This window comes from Ranitomeya variabilis, chromosome 3, assembly GCF_051348905.1.
Source record: "Ranitomeya variabilis isolate aRanVar5 chromosome 3, aRanVar5.hap1, whole genome shotgun sequence".
Classification (NCBI taxonomy): Eukaryota; Metazoa; Chordata; class Amphibia; order Anura; family Dendrobatidae; genus Ranitomeya; species Ranitomeya variabilis.
In genome coordinates, this window is record NC_135234.1 from 462,483,797 (window position 1) to 462,510,913 (window position 27,117).

A 27,117-nucleotide genomic window follows, 5' to 3' on the forward strand; every position below is an offset into this window, starting at 1 on the left:
GTCACGGACCGGGTCTAGCCACCGTGACAACCCCAGAGCAGAGACTCAGAGGCCCGGTACCGGGTACCCCTCGGCCCTGCGGCAGTGGGGGCGCTACATATTCATATAAAGGGACTCTGTCAGCACAGAATGTCTGTTCAAACCAAGTACAGGCGCTCGGAGAATCATGGCGTGATCAAAAATGTAAGTGCACCTTCCTACCGTCTTGTTTTCCCTCTATCTCGCCTTCTCCCTCATTGATTGACAGCTCTGATGGAGATAGATGGAAACCAAGCAGGTGTGAAGGTGCACTTAATTTTCCTCGTCATGATGCACCAAGTGTCTGTACTTGATTTGAACATTCCATTCATTCTGTGCTAGCAGCATCCCTGTAACCCCTTATGGACCGCCGATATGCATTAAAATAGCATCCGTTAAGGGTCCTTATTCCCTCACTGCCATTTTAAAACAACGATCAGGAATAAGGTTATAGCACCCCCCAGTGAGAACACGATCAGGGCTGTTTTTTCTGGTCACCTGATCACATGATCACCGTTATTAAATGACTAACAGCAATCATGTAAAAATAAAAGAAAAGGTGTGTCACCTTCTAAAAACATTTCTCTCTCTTCTGACATGATATACATGTCCGAGGGGAGAGAAAGCAAGTCCTCCACCCCCCCCAGTACATCCGCCATCCTCTGGTCCCTACAGCTCTGTCCCCGTCCCTCCGCCTCCTCTTACTGAAAAAAAATGTTGGGCTCATGCGCAGTGCGCCCACCGAGATCTGCCAGCTGGCACCCAACAACAGCAGGGATTTTTCCTATTGGTTCATTTTGATCACTGTGATAGACCCTATCACAGTGATCAAAAGCCAATAATTAGTATGTCCCCCACCCCCTCCATGTCATCCACTTAGTTTGATTACATTATTTTATAGTGTTTATTTCTTTCATTCTTTGCCATTAGGGTTGGGGTTAGGGTTGGGCTTATGGTTAGGGAAAGGCTTAGAGTAAGGGTTGGGCTAGTGTTAGGGTTGAGCTAAGATTAGGGTTTTTCCAAAAGTTAAAACAAAAATAATGATGATGATATGACGATCAGTGTTAAGCGCAAGTGCTCACTACTCGAGATTGCATCAGGGTCGCTCGAGAATCCACCATACTTTGTGAATACCAGAGCACTCCAATGCAAACTCGAGTAGTGAACACTTGCACTCAATACTGATGACAACATATTCAATATGACAGCCTGAAATCCGCTGCCTCGGGGTAACTCTCGACTCTGCCTTGTCCTTCAAACCGCACGTTCAAACTCTTGCCACCTCCTGTCGCCTCCAACTCAAAAATATTGCCAGAATCCGTCCCTTCCTCACCCCACAATCTACTAAGACTCTTGTGCATGCTCTTATCATCTCCCACCTTGACAACTGCAACACCCTCCTCTGTGGCCTTCCCGCTAACTCTCTTGCACCACTCCAGTCTGTCCTCAACTCTGCTGCCCGGCTAATCCACCTCTCTCCTCGCTACTCCCCTGCTTCTCTCCTTTGCAAATCCCTCCACTGGCTCCCAATTCCCCAACGAATCCAGTTCAAACTACTAACACTGATCTACAAAGCCATCCACAACCTGTCCCCTCCTTATATCTCTGAACTAATCTCCCAATACCTTCCCTCACGTAATCTCCGATCCTCCCAAGACCTCCTACTCTCCTCCACACTTATTTGTTCCTCACACAACCGCCTCCAAGATTTCTCCCGAATATCCCCCATCCTCTGGAATTCCATGCCTCAACACATCCGACTATCCACCACCCTCGGATCCTTCAGACGGAACCTGAAAACCCATCTCTTCAAGAAAGCCTACAGCCTGCAATAACCATTCTGCCGCCTCGCCATCGCCAGAGCAGCCGCCTCACCACCGCCAGAGCTGCTGCACCTCTGACCTTCTGTCTCTTCCCCACTATCCCATAGAATGTAAGTCCGCAAGGACAGGGTCCTCTCCCCTCTGTACCAGTCTGTCACTGTAAACTTGTTTACTGTAAACGATATTTATAACCCTGTATGTAACCCCTTTCTCATGTACAGCACCATGGAATTAATGTGCTATATAAATAAATAATACTAATAATAATAATAAATAATAACCTAATGCTATCAAATTCTGTGTAGTACCTTTAGGTTAAAAATCCTCACTATTCCCCTGGATAAAATCCTTGAGGGCGTAGTTTCCAAAATGGTGTCACTTGTCTGGGGATTTCCACTGTCTAGGCACATCAGGGGCTCTCCAAACGCAACATGGCATGCGCTATTGATTGCAGCCCTTTTTGTGTTCAATAAGTCAAACTATGTGCTCCTTCCCTTCGGAGTCTTGTCATGCTCCCAAAGAGTAGTTTTACCTCACATATAGAGTATCGGCGTACTCAGGAGAAATTGCACAACAATTTTTTTTTTTTTTTTTTCTCCTGTTATCCTTGAGAAAGTAAAAAATTTGGGGCTTAAGTAAAATTTTTTGTGGAAAAAAAGTTAAATTTTTTTTCTTTCCACATTCCATTAATTCCTGAAGGGTTAATAAACTTCTTGAATGTGGTTTTAAGGACTTTGTAGGGTTCAGTTTTTAGAATGGTGTAACTTTTAGGTATTTTTTGTCATATTGACCCCTCAAAGTTACTTCAAATGTGATGTGATCCATAAAAAAATGGTTTTGTAAACTTTGTTGGAAAATTGAGAAATTGCTGATCAACTTTGAACCCTTCAAACTTCCTAACAAAAAAAATTATGTTTCAAAAATTGTGTTGATATGAAGTAGACATGTGGGAAATGTTATTTATTAACTATTTTGTGTGATAGAACTATCTGATTTAAGGGCATAAAAATGTAACGTTTGAATATTGCAATTTTGTTTCTATTTTTTCTAAAATTTTCAATATTTCCATAAATATAGGCAAATCATATTGACTAAAATTTATTACTAACATGAAGTACAATATGGCACGAAAAAACAATTTCAAAATCACTGGGATCCATTGAAGTGTTCCAGAGTTATTATCATATAAAGTGACACTGGTCAGATTTCAAAAATTTGGCCTGGCCATTAAGGTCAAAATTAGCTCTGTCTCAAAAATGGGTTAAAACTGTAAATTAATCGGAAAAAAAATGTTGGTATATGGTAACTGTTTGGCTTATAGTCTTAGATCATTAGCAGAACTAAAGCATGGGTAATATGGTAGACAGTACTGAGGGAGGAAATGTAAGGTGGGACAGCACTGTGGAGAGCTTTGTGGATGAGTGTAATAAGCTTACATTGTAATTTGAAGCAGGCGGGACACTAGTGTGTTATGGCTCACCTGTTTAGATTCTCTAAGTCAGTGTTCCCCATTTACAGTCCTCAAGAGACACCAAAAGATCATGTTTTCAGGATTTCCTTAGAGTTTATGAGAAGGTCAACCCTAGGATGAGAACAAAGTCCAACCAGAACAAGAACAGCGAACAACAGGCGTAACAAGGATTCAATCTTAGGTGTATTGAACATATTCCTGGTTCTTATGATCAGTATAAATAGTAGCCAGGAACTTACGTGCATCAAGAAGAAGCCGCTATTCCTCCAAGGCTAATTTAATGGAAACAAGTTTTTGGTCTCCAATGAAATAATTTCACTCTATTGCTGATAATTTCTTGGAAAGGAAACTTCATGGAAAATTTCTAGATTTTTGAGAAGTTTATGAGAATGACTCAAATTTGGTTGAGGTACACACTTCAAGAAAGAATGACTTATTGTTGTCTGGTCTGAATGGTGCAGAACTAGAGTGGAGGAGAAACAATACTTGAGGAGACTGAAGACTTGTATTGCAGAATATGGCAGGACCCATGTGAACTCTTTCTGATTGACAGCAGTAAGAAGAGATGCCATTTAGGAATAGTTCTTGATGAACTACTGGTAGTAATCATGAAAGAGCTTGAAAGAGCATGAAAGAGCTTTGAGACCCACTAGTTGTGGTCAGTCCATAATAGCAGAAAAATCCTGTAGGCCTAAGGAGGAGATAAGTCCAAATAATGACAATTATCAAAGGCCAGTCTCAGCATACACCTTATGACATGTTGAGAGGAGTGGCCCAATAACACACTTTCACCATGTTCTTCAGAAATGCAACAGATGTATGTTTTGGTTCATTGTCATGTTGGAAATATCAATACATGGTGTCTACAGTGAAACATGGTTGTGGTAGTGTCCTTAAGTGGAACTGCATAAGTCGGGGAGCAGCATTTTATTGATGTAACAAATGTACTGCTCTATATTGAAAAAGAAAATGTTGCCTTCACTCTGTGCCCTTGGCAGGCATGAACTATACTAACATGATTATAGTCCAAAATGCATATCTGTTGCATTTCCAATGACGAAAAGTGTGAAATCTGTCCTGAATGCTGCAGCCAGGATCATATTCCTCACCAATTGTTATACAGATGCCTCTACCTTGTGCCAGTCATTACACTGGTTACCCATCCACTCCAGAATCCAGTACAAACTTATTACCCTCATCCACAAAGCACTTCATGGCTCAGCACCGCCCTACATCTCCTCCCTGGTCTCAGCCTACCACCCTACCCATGCTCTCCGTTCTGCTAATGACCTGAGGTTAACATTCTCAACAATCAGAACCTCCCACTCCCATCTACAAGAGTTTCCAAGTGCTGCACCAATTCTTTGGAATGCACTACCCAGGTTAATATGATTAATCCCCAATCCCCACAGTTTTAAGCATGCCCTAAAAACGCATTTGTTCAGACTGGTCTACCGCCTCAACGCATTAACCTAACTATCCCTTTGTGGCCCATTAAAAAAACTTAAACCATAATCAGGTTCCTCGCATCATGTTCTCATACGCTTTATGCATTTAATAGCCCTCTATATCTGTACTGTTACATACTTAAGCTGTTAACTGGTTCATGCAGCTTTACATGAACACCCGATTCTTACACTATGTCTGGTCCGAACAACGAAAACAATTGTTACCATCCATCTCTCGTGTCTCCCCTTTTTTTTCCATAGATTGTAAGCTTGCGAGCAGGGCCCTCACTCCTCTTGATATCTGTTTTGATCTGTGTTTATTGTTATGCTGTAATGCCTATTGTCTGTACAAGTCCCCTCTATAATGTAAAGCGCTGCGGAATATGTTGGCACTATATAAATAAAATTATTATTACTATTATTATTAAAGTGATTAAGTGGTCAAATATGTCTCCTGATCTGAAACCAATTGATTACCTATGGAGTATTCTGAAGAAACAAGTTGTGCATCACACTCTGTCCAGCATCCAGGCTCTAAAATGGGTCATTCTTGAAGATTTATGTTGCAATGTGTTGACAACTTGTTCATTCCATGCCTAGAAGACTTGGTACTATCCTTTAAATCATTTAGGTCCTAAAAAATACTAGATGTAGTATATTTTGGTGTATTTATTTTTGCATCAAGTAATTTGAGCGGAACTGAAGACTTTGTAAGCAAAGTTATATTATTTACCTTACTTTCATGCTATGGGTTAAAAAATGTTCTATAAGACTCAGTCTTGTCAAAATGTTGTGTTTGGTGAGATATTAAAATTAGAGTTGAGTGAATTTGTTTGGGTTCCCTCTTATTCAGCAAGCTATAGGGCTTACCGAACAAGCTGCGGAGGGAACCCGGCTTCCTGGATTGCGGCAACAGATCAACTGATCGGCGCTGCAGCTGCATGTGTCGCGGCTGTGTGACAGTCATGACACATGCATGGAGATCCCAACAAACAGGCTCTCCATGCATGTGCTTTGACTGTGACACAGCAGCGACACATGCAGCTGCAGCGCCGAACAGTTGATCTGCCGCTGCAATCCAGGAAGCTGGGTTCCCACTGCATAAGTGCTTTAGCTTGCCGAATAAGAGGGAACCTGAACATATTCGCTCAACTCTAATTAAAATCTTACTTTTCTAAGGGGGATGGGTACTCATTTATGCTGAGCATATATATAATATATACTGTATTTGAGATCTATATACTCCATTATATTTTACAGGATAGCTCCGGTACCATGGGAAGACCTTTTTTCCTTTTTAGGGTAAGTAATTATCATATGTTCCGAATTCAATTCAATTCTGTTTATAATAACTATGCTGTGCTGTTTATTAAAATGTTGCATGGTTAATCCCTTCAGAATATCACTGCTGAGTGCCTTCATTAGGTAGTGCATGTGGTCTTCTTCCAATTGCATAAAATGCCAGAAGTTTTCTGTTACTGAATGTAATTGATTAACATAAATTACATGTTTACAGCAAAATCGACATAATATAATAAACTCAAATAAAATAAAGGGCATCTATTTAAGGCGATTGTCTTTCAATTAAATATTATAAGTTAGACTTTTGAAAACAATTGGCAGTTATACATTCTCTTATTTTTAAATATAGATTTGTATTTTTGAATGTCCACTTAATGAGGTTGTCCAGTACTAATCTATTGACAGCCCATCCTATAGACAGATTATCAATATCAGATTTGTGGAGGTCTGGAACCAAAGATCAGCTGTTATCTGATCCATTTACGTGTGGGGTGGGGAACCTTTTTTCTGCTAGGGGCCATTGGGGTATTTATACCATCACTCGGGGGCTGTACAAATTTATCAACTTGAAATGTATTCTGCTATTTTTGGTCAAACATTTACGGTTATTAGCTCACCCTTATATTGTAACGGCTGGAACTGCTTCTCTTTGGTGAGATGTGTTATGTTAGGTGGTATTGGTGATGGTGCTACTCACAACTGCTTTTCCAGATATGTGAAGTCAATTCTTTGTGATGAATTTTGAAAAGAACTCTCAGCAATAAGTTTTGAACACAGGCATATATTACATTGCGTGTCTCCTCACAGTGGGAAATCCATCACTGCCCATGTAATATTTTTGGAACTCAAGCAGTCCGGGGTCTGCAGTGTGTACATCACATACGAGACACCAATAGTGCTTTATAAACATCACATAGAAGACACAGACTACTGTATATACATCACATAGGAGACACTGAGGCAGCAACATATACATTACATAGGAGATATTGGGGTTAGAATATATACATCACATAGGATACACTGTGGCCGGGCATGTACAGCACATGAGATGCTGGGGGCATATACATCATAGGAGACGCTGGGGCAGATACATCACAGGGGGGGCTGGGACATATACTGTATATCACAGGAGGGTCTCCAGGGTCTCCTGTGATATATATGCCACAGAGTCTCCTGTAATGTATATGCCCTCAGTGTCTTCTGTGATGTATGTGTGTCAGCCCCTCCTGCTTTATATATATATATATATATCCCAGAGTCTCTGGTGATGTATATGCCTCCAGACTCTGGGATATATGCATTACAGGATGGTCTGCTACTGCTGTAGTCATTGATGGGACCGGAGTGCAGAGTGCGCTGACTGCGCCCATAAAGTACGTCCTGATGGTGGCTCACATCACAACGTAATCCTTCATTACACATGCCGCAGCATTCAGTAGTGAATACTGCATGCGCATGTTTGCAGTGTCAGGAGCAATTAAAGGGCCGGTGGCCTGTGGTTCGTTGGCCACTGACCCGAGCACTGCGATCTCATGCTTGAGCACTGCGGTACCCGGGAATCTGTCTGGAGGCCTGAGAAAAGGACATCTATGTTTACACCTAGAAGGTTTCTCACCCCTGATTTGCTTAAACAAGAGATAAGGTGCAGTACCCTGGAGAAGACCACTAAACAATGTACATAGCTGCGCTATTCCGTATGTTATTTACATCCGGTCCCCAACTGGTAGCTCAGTCCCCCTGTTGGATTCTCCAGTACCAGGACAATGGAGTAATTACTGCTAATGTGTAGTGCCAGACTAAATGGCACAAACACACATTTAATAAAATAAAACCAATAGAAAATTGTTAGTTTTAAATGATTTGACAGAGAAATTTAACCTTGAAGGGTTTATTGTCAGCTCAGATTTCATAAATGTTATATATTTATTTTCCTTTTCTGGTCTTTACCTATGAGGAAGTTTCCGCAATGTAGTTTTGATGATTTTTTTTTTTTAATAAAAAGTCATAATTTTTTTCCTACAATTTTTGACATCCTACAGTTGTTTGTTTTAGTCTGTAGCATTCAACCATTCCAGACATAGAGTATTCTAATTAATAATTACATTCTCAACATTTTTATATTTGAATAGCCTAGGAATGGAAGAAAAGTTTCCCTAGAGGAACAGTAATACTTCCATACTTAAAGGTATGCCGAAAATGTGCTTCCCAGAGCATGCACCACCAAGGTAACAGGCTGCAGACCTCCTGTATGTGTTGTCTGATACTGACCTCATGTGTTATCTTACTCCTTGTTAATGATTAAACTTGTGTTTATAATATTTTTGCTTTTGTTTCTTTATTGTTGGGTGTATGTTGTTTGCACAGGTAATAGGTTGTATAGTTGGCGAATCCTGTTAGCTCTGACCTTTCCTTTGATGAGCACTGCACCTTGTCTTCACTATGCAGTCACCCACAATTGTAGAAATATCACAACCATTAGAAAGGGAAGATACCGAGCTGCAAAAAGATTTTGATCACCTAGAGTTTGATTCCCAGTCAGCGAGCTGATGAAGAGGATATGGTTGGCGGTCATATGAAGCTCAGAGGATGCAGTGTTGGATTTGAGTGACAAGAGCCCACCAGTGATATTAATTTAGGCCGACTTTTCAGTGATATGAAATATTAGCTGATCCTTGTTCACAAATTTGCCTATACTTCTATACACAGTGGCATGTAAAAGTTTGGTCACCCCTGGTGAAAATTACTGTTATTGTGAACCGTTAAGCAAGTTGAAGATGAAATGATCCCTAAAAGGTCTAAAGTTAAAGATGACACATTTACTTTGTATTTTAGGCAAAAAAATATGTTGTCAGTTTTTACATTTTAAAAATTACAAAAAGGAAAATGGTCTGATGTAAAAGTTTGGGAACTCTTGGAAATTTGTGTGCTCAGATCATTGCCGGCGTCACCACCCGACGCACCCGGGCAAGTGCAGGGGACCTGAGTAAAATAGGGGGCACTCGCCGTCTGGGACATCAGCACGCTATGGGGCATGTGAGTGCGGGGTTCATTGCCAGCACGGATGCTGCCACTGGGCCCCCCTCCCATTATGCTTTATACTTGAAATGTTTCTCTGTGTTCCTCTGCAACTCCAGTCTCTTTCGCATCTTGTGACTCTGAGGTCTCAGGGCAGAGGGTGCGATGACATCACTACAGCGCACACTCAGCCGAGCACTGTAGAGAGTCAGAAGACTCTGATGAGACCAGAGCTGCAGCCAGGTAAGAACAAGGAGAGGTGAGTATTTGATTATTTCTTTTTTATGTATGGATCATTATATGGGGCCCATTCTGTATGGAGCAGTATATGGTGCCCATTATTCTGTATGTAGCATTATGTGAGGCCATTATTCTGTATGGAGCATTATATGGGGCCCATTCTGTACGGAGCATTATATGTGGGCCCATTATTCTGTACGGAGCAATATATGGGATCCGTTATTCTGCATGGAGCCCTATATTGGGCCCAGTATTCTGCATGGAGCAATATACAGTACAGACCAAAAGTTTGGACACACCTTCTCATTTAAAGGTTTTTCCTTATTTTCATGACTATGAAAATTGTAAATTCACACTGAAGGCATCAAAACTATGAATTAACACATGTGGAATTATATACTTAACAAAAAATGTGAAACAACTGAAAATATGTCTTATACTCTAGGTTCTTCAAAGTAGCCACCTTTTGCTTTGATGACTGCTTTGCACACTCTTGGCATTCTCTTGATGAGCTTCAAGAGGTAGTCACCGGAAATGGTTTTCACTTCACAGGTGTGCCCTGTCAGGTTTAATAAGTGGGATTCCTTGCCTTATAAATGGGGTTGGGACCATCATTTGTGTTGAGCAGAAGTCTGGTGGATACACAGCTGATAGTCCTTCTGCATGGACTGTTAGAATTTGTATTATGGCAAGAAAAAAGCAGCTAAGTAAAGAAAAACGAGTGGCCATCATTACTTTAAGAAATGAAGGTCAGTCAGTCAAAAAAATTGGGAAAACTTTGAAAGTGTCCACAAGTGCAGTTGCAAAAACCATCAAGCGCTACAAAGAACCTGGCTCACATGAGGACCGCCCCAGGAAAGGAAGACCAAGAGTCACCTCTGCTTCTGAGGATAAGTTTATCCGAGTCACCAGCCTCAGAAATCGCAGGTTAACAGCAGCTCAGATTAGAGACCAGGTCAATGCCACACAGAGTTCTAGTAGCAGACACATCTCTACAACAACTGTTAAGAGGAGACTTTGTGCAGCAGGCCTTCACGGTAAAATAGCTGCTAGGAAACCACTGCTAAGGACAGGCAACAAACAGAAGAGACTTGTTTGGGCTAAAGAACACAAGGAATGGACAATAGACCAGTGGAAATCTGTGCTTTGGTCTGATGAGTCCAAATTTGAGATCTTTGGTTCCAACCACCGTGTCTTTGTGTGACGCAGAAAAGGTGAACGGATGGACTCTACATGCCTGGTTCCCACCGTGAAGCATGGAGGAGGAGGTGTGATGGTGTGGGGGTGCTTTGCTGGTGACACTGTTGGGGATTTATTCAAAATTGAAGGCATACTAAACCAGCATGGCTACCACAGCATCTTGCAGCAGCATGCTATTCCATCCGGTTTGCGTTTAGTTGGACCATCATTTATTTTTCAACAGGACAATGACCCCAAACACACCTCCAGGCTGTGTAAGGGCTATTTGACCAAGAAGGAGAGTGATGAGGTGCTATGCCAGATGACCTGATGGCTGGGGTGAGCTGGACCGCAGAGTGAAGGCAAAAGGCCCAACAAGTGCTAAGCATCGCTGGGAACTCCTTCAAGATTGTTGGAAGACCATTTCCGGTGACTACCTCTTGAAGCTCATCAAGAGAATGCCAAGAGTGTGCAAAGCAGTCATCAAAGCAAAAGGTGGCTACTTTGAAGAACCTAGAATATAAGACATATTTTCAGTCGTTTCACACTTTTTTGTTAAGTATATAATTCCACATGTGTTAATTCATAGTGTTGATGCCTTCAGTGTGAATTTACAATTTTCATAGTTATGAAAATACAGAAAAATCTTTAAATGAGAAGGTGTGTCCACACTTTTGGTCTGTACTGTATGGGGCTCATTATACTGTATGGAGCACTATATGGGGCTCATTATACTGAATGGAGTAATAGATGGGGCACACAATATTTTATGGAGCAATATATGGGGCCCATTCTGTTTGAAGCATTATATGGGGCCCATTCTATATGGAGCATTATATGGGCCCCATTCTGTGTGGAGCAATATATGCAGCCCATTCTGCATGGAGCGTTATATGGGGCCCATTCTGTAGAAATAATTATATGGGGCCCATTACATTGTATAGAACATTATATAGGGCTCTTTCTATATGAAGCATTATATGGGGTACATTATTCTGTATGGAGCATTATTTGGGGTCCATTATTCTGTATGGAGCATTTTATGGGGCCCATTCTGTATGGAGTCTTATAAGAGGCATTGGGGTCCATTCTGTTTAGATTATTATATGGGGCCCATTATGCTGTATGGAGCACTATATGGGGCTCTGTTATGATCCTTAGTGGCTGAGGATCACGAATAGACCAGCAAGTGAATAAACTAAGGACAAGCTCCAGGGAGATGGTAACTGGACTGATCGCAAATCTGAACCTATCCAACACAACTAGAGGTAGCCAGCGAACGTACCTAAAAATTTCCTAGACGTCTCGAGCCAGCCTGAGGAACTAGCTACCCCTAAAGAGAACGAAAGACCTCGCTTGCCTCCAGAGAAATAATCCCCAAAGATATAGAAGCCCCCAACAAATATTAACGGTGAAGTAAGAAGAAGGCACATACGTAGGGATGAAATCAGATTCAGCAAAAGAGGCCCACTAGTACTAGAAAGCAGAAAATAGAGCAGGGGTCTATGCGATCAATAAAAAACCCTTACAAAATATCCATCCTGAGATTTCAAGAACCCACGCACCAACTAATGGTGTGTGGGGAGAAACTCAGTCCACTAGAGCATCCAGCAAGCGAGGGAATCACATTTTAGCAAGCTGGACAAGAAAACATGATAAACACTGCTGATCAAAAAATGAGCAAACAAAACTTAGCTTGTCCTGGATGGACTGGGAGCGAGGTAGTCAGAAGGAATCTGAGTAGCACTGATTACATCGACAGCCGGCAACAAGTGGTAGTAAAACTGAGCTATATAGGAACCTCCCAGAGGATAACGAACCAGCTGATAGCCAGAGACCAGCAGGATAACAAGCAAAGCCACCAGGGGGAGCCCAAAGCAAAAGTCACACCATACCACCAGTGACCACAAGAGGGAGCCTGAAAACAGAGTTCACAACAGTACCCCCCCTTAAGGAGGGGTCACCGAACCCTCATGAAAACCCCCAGGGCGATCAGGATGAGCCACATGGAAGGCACGAACCAAATCTGCCGCATGAACATCAGAGGCGACAACCCAAGAATTATCCTCCTGACCATAGCCCTTCCACTTGACCAAATACTGGAGCCTCCGTCTAGAAACACGAGAATCCAAGATCTTCTCCACCACGTACTCCAATTCTCCATCAACCAGCACCGGGGCAGGAGGCTCAACCGGAGGAACCACAGGTACCACATACCTCCGCAACAACGAGTGATGGAACACATTATGAATAGCAAATGATGCCGGGAGGTCCAGACGGAATGACACAGGGCCAAGGACTTCCAGAATCTTATAAGGACCGATAAACCGAGGCTTGAACTTAGGAGAGGAGACCTTCATAGGAACGAAGCGAGAAGACAACCACACCAAGTCCCCAACACAAAGTTGGGGACCAACACAGCGACGGCGGTTGGCAAAGAGCTGAGCCTTCTCTTGTGACAACTTCAAATTGTCCACCACATGATTCCAAATCTGATGCAACCTATCCACCACAACATCCACTCCAGGACAGTCAGAAGGCTCCACCTGACCCGAGGAAAAACGAGGATGAAACCCCGAATTACAAAAAAAAGGAGAAACCAAAGTAGCAGAACTAGCCCGATTATTAAGGGCAAACTTGGCCAACGGCAAAAAAGTAACCCAGTCATCCTGGTCAGCAGAAACAAAACATCTTAAATAAGTCTCCAAGGTCTGATTAGTTCGCTCGGTTTGGCCATTCGTCTGAGGATGGAAGGCCGACGAAAAAGACAATTCAATGCCCAACTTAGCACAAAAGGTCCGCCAAAATCTAGACACAAACTGGGATCCTCTGTCAGAAACAATGTTCTCAGGAATCCCGTGCAAACGAACCACATTTTGAAAAAACAGTGGAACCAACTCGGAGGAGGAAGGCAACTTAGGCAAGGGCACCAAATGGACCATCTTAGAAAAACGATCACACACCACCCAGATGACAGACATTCTCTGAGAGACAGGGAGATCTGAAATAAAATCCATGGAAATGTGCGTCCAAGGCCTCTTCGGGACAGGCAAAGGTAACAGCAAACCACTGGCACGAGAACAGCAAGGCTTAGCCCGAGCACAAATTCCACAAGACTGCACAAAGGAACGCACATCCTGCGACAAGGAAGGCCACCAAAAAGACCTGGCCACCAAGTCTCTGGTACCAAATATTCCAGGATGGCCCGCCAACACCGAAGAATGAACCTCGGAGATGACTCTGTTGGTCCATCTATCCGGGACAAACAGTCTCTCCGGTGGACAGCGGTCAGGTCTATCCACCTGAAACTCTTGCAGCACACGTCGCAAATCTGGGGAGATGGCAGACAAAATCACCCCTTCTCTAAGGATACCAGCCGGCTCTGAATCTCCAGGAGAGTCAGGCACAAAACTCCTAGAAAGAGCATCAGCCTTCACATTCTTCGAACCCGGCAGGTACGAGACCATGAAATCAAAACGAGAGAAAAACAACGACCAACGAGCCTGTCTGGGATTCAGCCGCTTGGCCGACTCGAGATAAATCAAATTCTTGTGATCAGTCAAGACCACCACACGATGTTTAGCTCCCTCGAGCCAATGTCGCCACTCCTCAAATGCCCACTTCATAGCCAACAGCTCCCGATTACCGACATCATAATTCCGCTCGGCAGGCGAAAACTTTCTTGAAAAGAAAGCACATGGCTTCATCACAGCGCCATCGGGGCTTCTCTGCTACAAAACAGCCCCCGCTCCAATCTCGGAAGCATCAACCTCCACCTGGAAGGGAAGTGAGACATCTGGCTGACATAAGACCGGAGCCGAAGAAAACCGACGCTTCAGCTCCCGAAAGGCCTCCACAGCCGCAGAAGACCAATTAGTCACATCAGAACCCTTCTTGGTCAAATCCGTCAAAGGCTTAACAACGCCAGAAAAATTAGCTATGAAGCGACGGTAAAAATTAGCAAAACCCAAGAACTTCTGAAGACTCTTAACAGATGTAGGCTGCGTCCAGTCATGAATAGCCTGAACCTTGACTAGGTCCATCTCAATAGTAGAAGGAGAAAAAATGAAACCCAAAAAAGAAATCTTCTGGACTCCAAAAAGACATTTTGAGCCCTTCACAAATAAAGCATTGTCACGCAGGACCTGAAAGACCATCCTGACCTGCTTAACATGAGACTCCCAATCATCCGAAAAAACCAGAATATCATCCAGATACACAATCATAAACTTATCCAGATATTCACGGAAGATGTCATGCATAAAGGACTGAAAGACTGAAGGAGCATTAGAAAGTCCAAAAGGCATCACCAAGTACTCAAAATGGCCTTCAGGCGTATTAAATGCAGTTTTCCATTCATCACCCTGTTTTATACGCACAAGGTTATACGCACCACGAAGATCTATCTTGGTGAACCAACTAGACCCCATAATGCGAGCAAACAAATCAGTTAACAATGGCAAAGGATACTGAAATTTGACCGTGATTTTATTCAAAAGGCGATAATCAATGCAGGGTCTCAGTGAACCATCCTTTTTAGCCACAAAAAAGAATCCTGCACCAAGAGGGGATGAGGACAGGCGAATATGTCCCCTCTCTAAAGATTCCTTTATATAACTCTGCATGGCAGCATGCTCCGGCACAGATAAATTGAAAATTCGTCCCTTAGGAAACTTACTACCAGGAATCAAATTTATAGCACAATCACAGTCCCTATGAGGAGGTAGAGAATTGAGTTTGGGCTCCTCAAATACATCCTGGTAGTCTGACAAAAACGTAGGGACTTCAGAAGGAGTGGACGAAGCAATTGACACCACAGGAGCGTCACCATGAATTCCCTGACAACCCCAACTTGACACCGACATAGCTTTCCAATCCAAGACTGGATTATGAGTCTGCAACCATGGTAGACCCAACACGACGACATCATGCAAATTATGCAGTACAAGAAAGCGAATCACCTCCTGATGAACAGGAGTCATGCACATGGTCACTTGTGTCCAGTACTGAGGTCTATTCGTAGCCAATGGTGTAGAATCAATTCCCCTTAGTGGAATAGGGAATTTTAAAGGCTCCAAATCAAAACCACAGCGCCTGGCAAATGACCAATCCATCAGACTCAGGGCGGCACCTGAATCTACAAAAGCATTAACCGGGTAAGATGACAGGGAACAAATCAGGGTAACAGACAAAATGAACTTAGGCTGTAAAGTACCAATGGTGACAGATTTATCAACCTTTTTTTTTGCGCTTAGAGCATGCTGAGATAACATGAGCTGAGTCACCACAGTAAAAGCACAACTTATTTTGCCGTCTATAATTTTGCCGTTCACTTCTGGTCAGAATTCTGTCACATTGCATAGATTCAGGTGTCTGTTCAGAAGACACCGCCAAATGGTGCACAGGTTTGCGCTCCCGCAAACGCCGATCAATCTGAATGGCCAGAGTCATTGACTCATTCAGACCTGCAGGCGTAGGGAACCCCACCATGACATTCTTAATGGCTTCAGAAAGACCTTCTCTGAAATTTGCAGCCAGGGCACACTCATTCCACTGAGAAAGCACCGACCATTTCCGAAATTTCTGGCAGTACACCTCTGCTTCATCTTGCCCCTGCGAGATGGCCAATAACATTTTTTCAGCCTGGTTCTCAAGATTAGGTTCCTCATAGAGCAATCCAAGGGCTAGAAAAAACGCATCTACACTAAGCAATGCAGGATCCCCTGGCGCCAATGCGAAGGCCCAATCTTGAGGGTCACCACGCAAAAAGAAAATGATAATCTTAACTTGCTGAACGGCATCACCAGAGGAACGAGGTTTCAAAGAAAGAAACAACTTACAATTGTTCCTAAAATTCAGGAACCTAGATCTATCTCCAGAAAACAACTCCGGAATAGGTATTCTAGGCTCTGACATAGGACTGTGAACAACAAAATCCTGAATACTTTGAACCCTATCAGCAAGATGATCCAGACTGGAAGCCAAGCTCTGGACATCCATGTCAGCAGCTGAACTCAGAGCCACACCAAGATTAAGAGGAGGAAAGAAGCTAGCCACAGCAGCTAGACACACGGCAAAAAAAAAAAAAAAAAATTCTCAAGGCTTCTTTTCTCCTGCTTCTGCCATGCAATTAACACTTTACTGGCCGGCTGTACTGTTATGATCCTTAGTGGCTGAGGATCACGAATAGACCAGCAAGTGAATAAACTAAGGACAAGCTCTAGGGAGATGGTAACTGGACTGATCGCAAATCTGAACCTATCCAACACAACTAGAGGTAGCCAGCGAACGTGCCTAAAAAATTCCTAGACGTCTCGAGCCAGCCTGAGGAACTAGCTACCCCTAAAGAGAACAAAAGACCTCGCTTGCCTCCAGAGAAATAATCCCCAAAGATATAGAAGCCCCCAACAAATATTAACGGTGAAGTAAGAAGAAGGCACATACGTAGGGATGAAATCAGATTCAGCAAAAGAGGCCCACTAGTACTAGAAAGCAGAAAATAGAGCAGGGGTCTATGCGATCAATAAAAAACCCTTACAAAATATCCATCCTGAGATTTCAAGAACCCACGCACCAACTAATGGTGTGTGGGGAGAAACTCAGTCCACTAGAGCATCCAGCAAGCGAGGGAATCACATTTTAGCAAGCTGGACAAGAAAACATGATAAACACTGCTGATCAAAAAATGAGCAAACAAAACTTAGCTTGTCCTGGATGGACTGGGAGCGAGGTAGTCAGAAGGAATCTGAGTAGCACTGATTACATCGACAGCCGGCAACAAGTGGTAGTAAAACTGAGCTATATAGGAACCTCCCAGAGGATAACGAACCAGCTGATAGCCAGAGACCAGCAGAATAACAAACAAAGCCACCAGGGGGAGCCCAAAGCAAAAGTCACACCATACCACCAGTGACCACAAGAGGGAGCCTGAAAACTGAGTTCACAACAGGGCTCATTATACTGAAGGGAGCAATATATGGGGCCCATAATATTTTATGGAGCACTATCATTACATGAACACCATATAATGTATGGAACATTATATAGTGTCCATAATATTGTGTGGAGGACTATATGGTGCTCATAATACTGTATGGAGGACTATACCATCTGGTCTAAAATGAAAGTCTGCAGTCACTCTGATTGCAGACTTTTGAATCCCCCTGAGCATGTACTACGCTGCGAGGATTCATCAGTTTCTGAAGTGGCATTGTACTATACCTATATTTCTCTGCCGTATTTGTGCATCATGAATCGTCGTATGTGTCAAAGGGGCCTACTGAGACTCTTTCGCATGGGGCCCACAAAAACCTGGACCCGGCCCTGGCTCAGATAACTTTGACAAAGGTTTCAGTCCTTAATTAGTCTATTAGGGTTATGGCTTATTCGCTGTCATCATTAGGAAAAGCCAGGTGATGCAAATTTCCCAGATTTATAAAAACCCACCCTCCTCTAGCCTTGTGCCAAAAAACAGGAGCCATGTGGTCTTCTATGCAGCTTCCTAGCACTCTGAAAATGAAAATGGTGGAGGCCCACAAAGCAGGAGAAGGCTATAAGAAGTTAGCAAAGCGTTTTTAAGTTGCCCTTTCCTCAGTTCGAAACGTAATTAAGAAATGGCAGTTACCAGGATTAGTGGACGTCAAGATAAGTTCTGGAAGATCTAGCAAAATTTCAGTGAGAGCTGCTCATAGGATTGCTAGAAAAGCAAATCAGAACCCCCGCTTGACTGTCAACGACCTTGAGGCTGTGTGCACACGTAGCAGATTTTTTGCGTTTTTTTCGCGGTTTTTCGCTATAAAAACGCTATAAAACCGCGAAAAAAACGCTAACATTAAGCATCCTATGTAACAGATTGCAATCTGCATTTTTTGTGCACATGCTGCATCTTTTTCCTGAGCGGAATCGCAAGCCAGAAAAAAACGCAGCATGTTCATTAAAATTGCGGAATCGCGGCGATTCTGCACACATAGGAGTGCATTCATCTGCTTACTTCCCGCATTGGGCTGTGCACACCATGCGGGAAGTAAGCAGATCAAGTGCGGTTGGTACCCAGGGTGGAGGAGAGGAGACTCTCCTCCACGGACTGGGCACCATATAAGTGGTAAAAAAAAAAGAATTAAAATAAAAAATAGCGATATACTCACCTTCTGGCGGCCCGACCTTCTCAGAGGCTTCCGAGGTGTGTGTGAAGGACCTGCAATGACGTCGCGGTCACATGACTGCGATGACGTCACAGTCACGCGACCGCTACGTCAATGGAAGGTCCTGAACACACAGCATTAGGAACGGAAGCCGCTGAGGTGAGTATAACCTTTTTTTTAATTTTTTTTATTATTTTTAACATTCTATCTTTTACTATAGATGCTGCATAGGCTGCATCTATAGTAAAAAGTTGGTCACACTTGTCAAACACTATGTTTGACAAGTGTGACCAACCTGTCAAACACTTTTCCAAGCGATGCTACAGATCGCTTGGAAAACGCTAGCACTCTGCAAGCTAATTATGCTTGCAAAATGCTAGTTTTCTGCGGGTATATGCATGCAAATTCTGCATGCGATATACCCGCGGCAGGAGGCGCAGAATTGCCGCGGAAATTTCCGCGGCAATTCTGCTACGTGTGAACTCAGCCTTAGAAAGATTTTGCAGACTCTGAAGTTGTGGTATATTGTTCCGCTGTTCAGAGACACCTACACAAATATGGCCTCCATGGACGAGTCATCAAAAGAAAACCTCTCCTGTATCCTCACCATAAAATTCAGCATCAGAAGTATGCAAAAGAATATCTGAACAAACCTGATGCATTTTGGAAACAAGTCCTATGAACTGATGAAGATAAAATAAAACTATTTGGCCGCAACAATCAAAGATATGTGAGGAGTAAAAAGGGCACAGAATTTCAGGAAAAGAACATCTCTCCAACCACTAAGCATGGGGGTGGATAAATTATGCTTTGGGGTTGTGTTGCGCCAATGGCACAGGGAACATTTTACGGGTAGAGAGAAGAATGGATTCAAGTAAATTTCAAGAAATTCTCGATGTAAACATAACACCATTGTAAAAAGGAAAAAGAGATGCCTTCTACAAATGGATAATGATCCTAAACACAAAATCTACCATAGACTACCACAAAAGTTGGAAGATGAACTTTTTCAATGGCCCTCATAATCCCCTTATCATATTGAAAATCACTCCCTGTGAAAAAGCTACCACAAAACACATGTTGGGACTCCGCCATTCCCTGGGGGGACATCTATGGCAATATGGGTGAGAACTATTTACTTTGAGCTTTTAATTTTATTTACTCACACTAAATTATGCATGGTAGGTTAGATGAGGCATTGTCATCTCACCCTTTTACTTCATATGGATTAGGATCCACAGTGATTTGTGCAACATTTATTTATTTATAGATTACTTACTAACATTCACTGTGATTACATTGTGGTTTATGTCCGTCCGAGGCTTTTTTGGCCACCATCTAGGTCTTTCATCCTTGTTGCTTATTTTGTCATATCTATGTCTTTTTTGAACATATTATTAATAAAACCTTTTCGATGATTTTCTATAATGTTGTATAGCACTCAATTTTTCTGGTTAAATATATCATTGAAAATCTGTGGCTAGACTTCAAAATAGCAATGCATTCAAAATGACCCAGGAATCTCACAGAACTGGAAGAATTTTCCAAGGAAGAATGGATGAAAATCCCTCAAACAAGAATTGAAAGACCCTTGTCTGGGTACAAAAAGCATTTACTAGCTGTGACACTTTCAAAGGGTGTGCTAATAAGTACTAACCCTGCAGGGTGCTCAAACTTTTGTGTCATCTTTAACTTCAGGCCTTTTAGAGATCATTTCATCTTCAACCTGCTTAACTGTTCACAATAACAGAAATTTTGACTGGGGGTGCCCAAAATTTTGCATATCATTGGAACAACAAACTAGGTACTTTGTTAAGTTAATGAGGAGATGCTGCCATTGTCTGTACATGTTACATTAAGCATACTATGCCAAGCACTGCTCATGTGGGGTGTAGTGGGCTCACTCCTGCTCAGGAGCTCAGTGGGGACCCACCACAGGGAATTTCACTTGGGGGCCTATCCAAGCCTGCACCTATAAATGGAAAAAACATTTGGCAGTTAGCGACTGGCTTAACATTAAGAGGGGTTTAGATTTATAACTTTGGATGAAACCATTGATGAAACTGTCATCCACTAGCAGTCATTAAGGATGGACATATGGCTTCAAAATTTAGAAGCTAGAGATAAGGTTGAATTTAATCTGGTGGAATGAAACCAGTTAATTTGAGCTTCTTGTGTCAGTTGGTTAATCAGTTGAGTGCTCAAGGTCAAAGGAAACCTTCCCTATGAAAGTAAAAGCAGAGATTTTTTTTAGAGGTGATAATTAGCATTCAGAGTATATATCTGACACAGGGAGCAGTTATTGTTTAAAGAGTGTAAACCTGTGAGAGCAGGGTTCACCATTACAAAGGGTGGTGCTAGAGACACTATGTAAGCAGAAGTCAGGAAGTTAAGGTACCGTCACACTAAGCGACGCTGCAGCGATAGCGACAGCAATGCCGATCGCTGCAGCGTCGCTGTGTGGTCGCTGGAGAGCTGTCACACAGACCGCTCTCCAGCGACCAGCGATGCCGAGGTCCCCGGGTAACCAGGGTAAACATCGGGTTGCTAAGCGCAGGGGCGCGCTTAGTAACCCGATGTTTACCCTGGTTACCAGCGTAAAAGTTAAAAAAACAAACAGTACATGCTCACCTGCGCGTCCCCCAGCCTCTGCATCCTGACGCTGACTGAGCTCCGGCCCTAACAGCACAGCGGTGACGTCACCGCTGTTGCTTTCACTTTCAGTTTAGGGCCGGCGCTTTAGTGTCAGGAAGCAGAGGCTGGGGGACGCGCAGGTGAGTATGTACTGTTTGTTTTTTTAACTTTTACGCTGGTAACCAGGGTAAACATCGGGTTACTAAGCGCGGCCCTGCGCTTAGTAACCCGATGTTTACCCTGGTTACCAGTGTAAAATATCGCTGGTATCGTCGCTTTTGCTGTCAAACACGGCGATACACGGCGACCTAGCGACCAAATAATGTGCAGACCTTCTAGCAGCGACCAGCAATTTCACAGCGGGATCCAGATCGCTGCTGCGTGTCAAATACAGCGATATCGCCATCCAGGTCGCTGCAACGTCACGGATTGCTGGCGATATCGCCTAGTGTGACGGTACCTTTAGAGGGCCAAAATAGTGTGTCAACAAGTATCCAGTGAGTGATTTCCTGGGAGACAGATCAGAAGAAGTCAGGAAGATAGGATGTAGACTGCTGCAGGGCAGAAACAGTAGTCAAGCAAGGCCAGGCTGCAAACAGAAACTTGAGGAACAGAAACAGAAAGTAGGAAAGGTGCACTTAGAAACTGTAAGACTTGGCTTGTGGCCATAATCCAAGTGCTGATCTTTAGAAAGAGATGGACAGGGTTAAAATCGGTCCCACAGGTGTGACTGAGGCGCCCCTTCTATTTTCAAAAAGATTAAAGATAGATTGCTGGATCCCACCAGACTGAAACTCAGCAGACTGAGACACAAAAGTTCCCTACGTAGGTGGCCCACAGAACCGTTACAGAGTGACTAGTACTTTTAAATTGCCATTGTGAATGATAGTTGAGAGACTGTTGTTGACAATAGAACTTAGATTGTGCCTTCAACTGTACCTGACCATCTAATGGAACTTGTCACATTGTAAATGCAGTTCAGTCTGTGGACAGCAAGCATAGAGGAGGAGAATCTGAGCAGAATAATATATAGGTTTGTAGGAAAATATTCAGTGGAACTTGTATTTTATTCATGGAAAACCCTGGTGTTTGTATAAGCATGGATCCAGCGGACATTAATACACCGTAATTGACAGCTATCACTGCATGCTCAGGGAAGCCTGCCAATCTCTGAATAGGACCACTTACTGAACCCATGCATACATACACAAGGGATTTCAAGGAATAAAATGTAAGTTTCACTGAAACTTTTCCAACAAAAATGTATATCAATCTGATCAGCTACTTCTACTGTATAATATCCTGCCGGCAGATCAGATACCATTTTCAACATTTCAGGCTCACTGAAGAGCTTTGTACGTTTTTGTGCCAAAAGTCATATCTTCTTCAGAGCGTTCAGCAATAATGAATTTTGTTGGCTTTAAACTGTTATTGTGACGTCTATTATTGACGCAGCAATACGCACACTTGTGTCTGAACCATCTTTATCATCATCAGCTTCTTCTGCTGTTTTATTTTATTGGTATGTCATCCTTGGCTTTCCAGAGTGATGCTAATTAGTGCCCAAACTGATCCAAAAAGATATTATAGGCTGTCTATGAGTTTCAACAGAAAAGTAGATTACACACCCGTTGATCAATTCACTAGAATAACATTATTATTATTGTTTCTTTTACAGAATCACTGAGGATTTCCGGCATGGATTGATCACAGATTATTTTTTGTTTAATGTGTTTTTAATTTCAAATATGCTTTCTTTTTAACAGCTAAACATAACTGCAAACATTGCATTACTTTAAGAATATATAAAAGTTATCTGCATTTTTAACATTTTAACAAGTTCCAATAAAGTTACAATGGTAGTAAATTTATTACAATGTTTAAAAGTTTTGTGTATTTCAAGATATGCATGTTAGTTTGCAATACAACTGGAGCTATTCCATTTACAACCATCCCTCCTGTGGGTCCCATAACCAATATACTAATTTCATTTATGGCATCTGGTATTCTGTGAATGGAGCTTATGGCGGCTCAAGCAAGAGAACTAGATGTGGAGCAGAGAAAATGAATTCCTTCCAACTGGGCATGGTTGCAATCCCCCTTGTAAAAGGGGGCAATTCTATTAACATTGTATTAGGTGATGTGGATGCAAAGTGGACCTTGGTTGTGACTTATTAGCTTTTCTTTAATTTTTTCATAATAAAACATTCCCAAAAATTATAACAAAATCTAAAATTATAGTATTAATTTACCTGCCGTATATTTTAGTTTTCATTACATTTAATGGTATAAAACACCAGTGATGTAATGAAAGGCAATGGCATATGACACTTATATGTTCAATGTATTGTTGTTGTACCCTCAATGTCTTCTATTGTAATATATGTAATTTTCTATAAGGTGCTAATTAATTCTTGCGGCTCTGAATAAATTACTGCAGTACATGCATATGATACATACAGCTGTTCATATAGATGTCCCATTATTATGTATTTGTTTGATACTTACAATTTTATATTTGGAGAAAAAAAGGATCAAAAACGTTTCCTATAATCTAAAATAACAATATCAGGAAGTATACTTTAACTATAGAAAAAAAACCTTGGACAGTATACAGTATCTAAAACATATACAATGAACTATTGCGGCTAAGCAAACATTTACAAAATTGAACACAAAGTTCTCAGTTTAACATTCTGATGAAACTGTATAAAACCCACTGCCATGTCATGGTGAACCTTAGTGGATTTTTAACCTTAAAGGAAACATGTCAGCTGAAACATGCTGCCCAAACTGTGGGCAGCATGCATCAGCCAACTGGCTGTACAGGGTGGGCCATGTTTATGGATACACCTAAATAAAATAGGAATGGATGGTGATATCAACTTCCTGTTTGTGTCACACTAGTATATGGGAGGGGGAAAACTTTTCAAGATGGGTGGTGACCATGGCGGCCATTTTGAAGTTGGCCATTTTGGATCCAACTTTATTTTCTCCAATGGGAAGAGGGTCATGTGACACATCAAACTTATTGAGAATTTCACAAGAAAAAACAAATGTGTGCTTGGTTTTAATGTAACTTTATTCTTTCATGAGCTTTTTACAAGTTTCTCTTTGTTTATAGCCATTGACTTGTCGCAGAGGTTAACACGTGAGGAACGGATAGAAATTGTGTTGTTGTGTGGTGAACGCAATATCCGGGTCATTGCAGCAGATTTCAATGCAAGACACCCTACGCAAGAAAACTGTCACCATTCCCATGTTATTTAGGTATATCCATATAAATGGCCCACCCAAAAAGTTTGCTTCATCACTGAACATAATGTTCTGTTTAAACTGAGGGTCCTGTTACAATTTTTGTTTTGCCCATTCTGCAAATTCAGCATGCCGATCTGGTATCAGTCGAACATCCCTTCAGCGGATATTAGCTACTCACAAATGGCACCCTTACAAAATCCAGCTGCTGCAGCATCTCACCGAGGATGACCCAGATCTGAATTTGCAGAATGGGCAAAACACAAATTGGAACAGGACCCTCAGTTTACACAGAACATTATGTTCAGTGATGAGGCAAACTTTTTTGGGTGGCCCATTTATATGGATACACCTAAATAACATGGCAATGGTGACAGTTTTCTTGCATAGGGTGTATATTAAAGCCAAGCATACCATTGTTTTTCTTGTGAAATTCTCAATAAGTTTGATGTGTCACATGACCCTATTCCCATTGGAAAAAATAAAGTTGGATCCAAAATGGCTGACTTCAAAATGGCCGCCATGGTCACCACCCATCTTGAAAAGATTTCCCACTCCTATATACTAATGTGCTACAAACAGGACGTTGATGTCACCAACCATTCACGTTTTATTTTAGGTGTATCCATATGCATGGCCCACCCTGTAGTATCCCAGCCATGTATCTTTGCCTCTGAAACGCTGCGGCCACCACCAAAGTGATACAGCACCAACAGGGGGAATAACCAACGTGCCTCACAGGACCCAAGCTGCAAGACAAAGCCCCCACGGCTCCAGGTCACACCATCCCACAGGCACAGCATCACATCACCAATGGCAGTCACACAGCACCAACACCAAGTGAAAGGAGCTAAAACCTCTGAAGGTGAGTATGATCTTATTTTGTTATTTTACATTATAAAAAACATTTGGGGTCCACTTTCGTAAAAGTGGACAGCCCCTTGAGAAAAAGAATCTTTACATCAGGTTTTTAATTTTAACTACATATTCAAGCAACAAAAAGGGTAAAAACTTCTACCCTCTTAAAACCTTCACGACATATGATGTACGTCATGCCAAGCCAACATTTTTACTAATGTGCCTTTAACAGCCGTGGGTGGAGCAGAGTTCTGCCCGAGTTCTATAACCTGTTAAATGTCCCCATCATTCTATGATAGCGGCATTTAACATGCAGCGGCAGAGGGGCGCTTCAATCCACGTGCCCATTGGTGTGCCCGCGACGTTATCTTGAGGCGCCGATGGGTTGTCATGATAGCTGGGGATCTACTGATGACCCCTGTCCCTGTCATTACCATACTCCTGTGAAAGCCAGCGTTTAGCTGATGCACTGCTATATATAGTATCAGATGATGCCAGCTTCAAGTCCACTAAGAGGACTATTAAATACAGTAAAAAGTTGTTTAAAAAAAAAAGTTCTAAAAAATATAAAAAAACCCACAAAAGATCAAATCACCCACCTGTTGCCCCATTAAAAATAAAACAATTGAAAAAATTAAAAATACACATATGGTATCGCTGCATTCGTAAATATCCAATATATCAAAATATAAAATAAATTAATCCAATCAGTAAACGGTGTAACAAGAAAAAAATCAATGCACCAGAATGTAGTTTTTTTTGGCTGAAGCAACATTGCAATAAAATGCAACAAGAGACTATCAAAATCATATCCATACCAAAATAGTATCAGTAAAAATGTCAGCTGAGGGTGCAAAAAATAAATAATCCCACAATCCATTATCCCAAAAAATGAAATGTTAAGGGTCTCAGAAACAAAAAGCAACATTTTTGGGCGACAAAAGCAACATTAGTTTTTTTTTGCAAATTTCCCCTCAAAATTTCACCATGTTAATAAAAAAAAAACTATGCATGTTTGGTATCTCCATACTCATGATGACCTGGAGAATTATATTGCCAGGTCAGTTTTACCATACAGTGAACATGGCAAATTTCAACAGACTTGGAATTGTTTTCCCCATTTTCCAGTACATTATCTGGTAGAATGAATGGTGTCATTCAAAATCACAACTCAACCCACAAAAAACAAGCCCTTATATGGGTATGTTGACGGAAAAATAAAAAAAAAATTTGCCTCTTGGAAGAAGGGAAGGAAAAGCGAAAATGAAAATCGACATGTAGCAATTTGGTTTAAAACCTTAACCCCTGGACAATGCTTTGCATAGTGTTCTCAGGCTCTCCATACACCTGACAATTCATGGTATTACGGCATGCACATTTTGCCTTAGGGTATGTGTCCACGTTCAGGAAACGCTGCGTTTTTGACACAGCGCTGAGCCGCAGCATCAAAAACGCAGCGTCCAGATGTTACAGCATAGTGGAGGGGATTTAATGAAATCCTGTCTCCACTGTGCATTAAAAAACGCATGCATTTTTCCCACAAAAACGCACATGCGGTGCGTTTTTTCAGAACGCAGCATGTTGCTACAATGAGCAAAACACGCAGGTACACCGCAGGTGACCTGCCAGTGACCTCAGGTGCAGTTTTGGTCAGGATTTTACCTGCATAAAATCCTGACCAAAGCCTGAAGCAAACCTGAACGTGGACACATACCCTTACAGTTCTAGGC

At 42.1% G+C, this 27,117-nt stretch overlaps 1 protein-coding gene across 4 annotated transcripts in view; it reads left to right on the forward strand.

Moving 5' to 3' along the window:
- Positions 1-23,731, forward strand: part of NMS (neuromedin S) — a 103,610-nt gene extending 79,879 nt beyond the window's left edge. For 2 of the 4 annotated variants that reach the window (XM_077296611.1, XM_077296612.1), the window contains exons 7-9: positions 6,021-6,062; positions 8,195-8,250; positions 22,953-23,649. In XM_077296611.1, the coding sequence (XP_077152726.1) occupies positions 6,021-6,062; positions 8,195-8,233 (81 nt within the window). In that variant the 3' untranslated portion in view covers positions 8,234-8,250; positions 22,953-23,649. Of the gene's footprint in view, positions 1-6,020; positions 6,063-8,194; positions 8,291-22,952 lie in introns of all 4 variants that reach the window. The other 2 variants (XR_013223926.1, XM_077296610.1) reach the window with 2 other exon arrangements.
- The last annotated feature ends 3,386 nt before the right edge of the window (positions 23,732-27,117 follow it).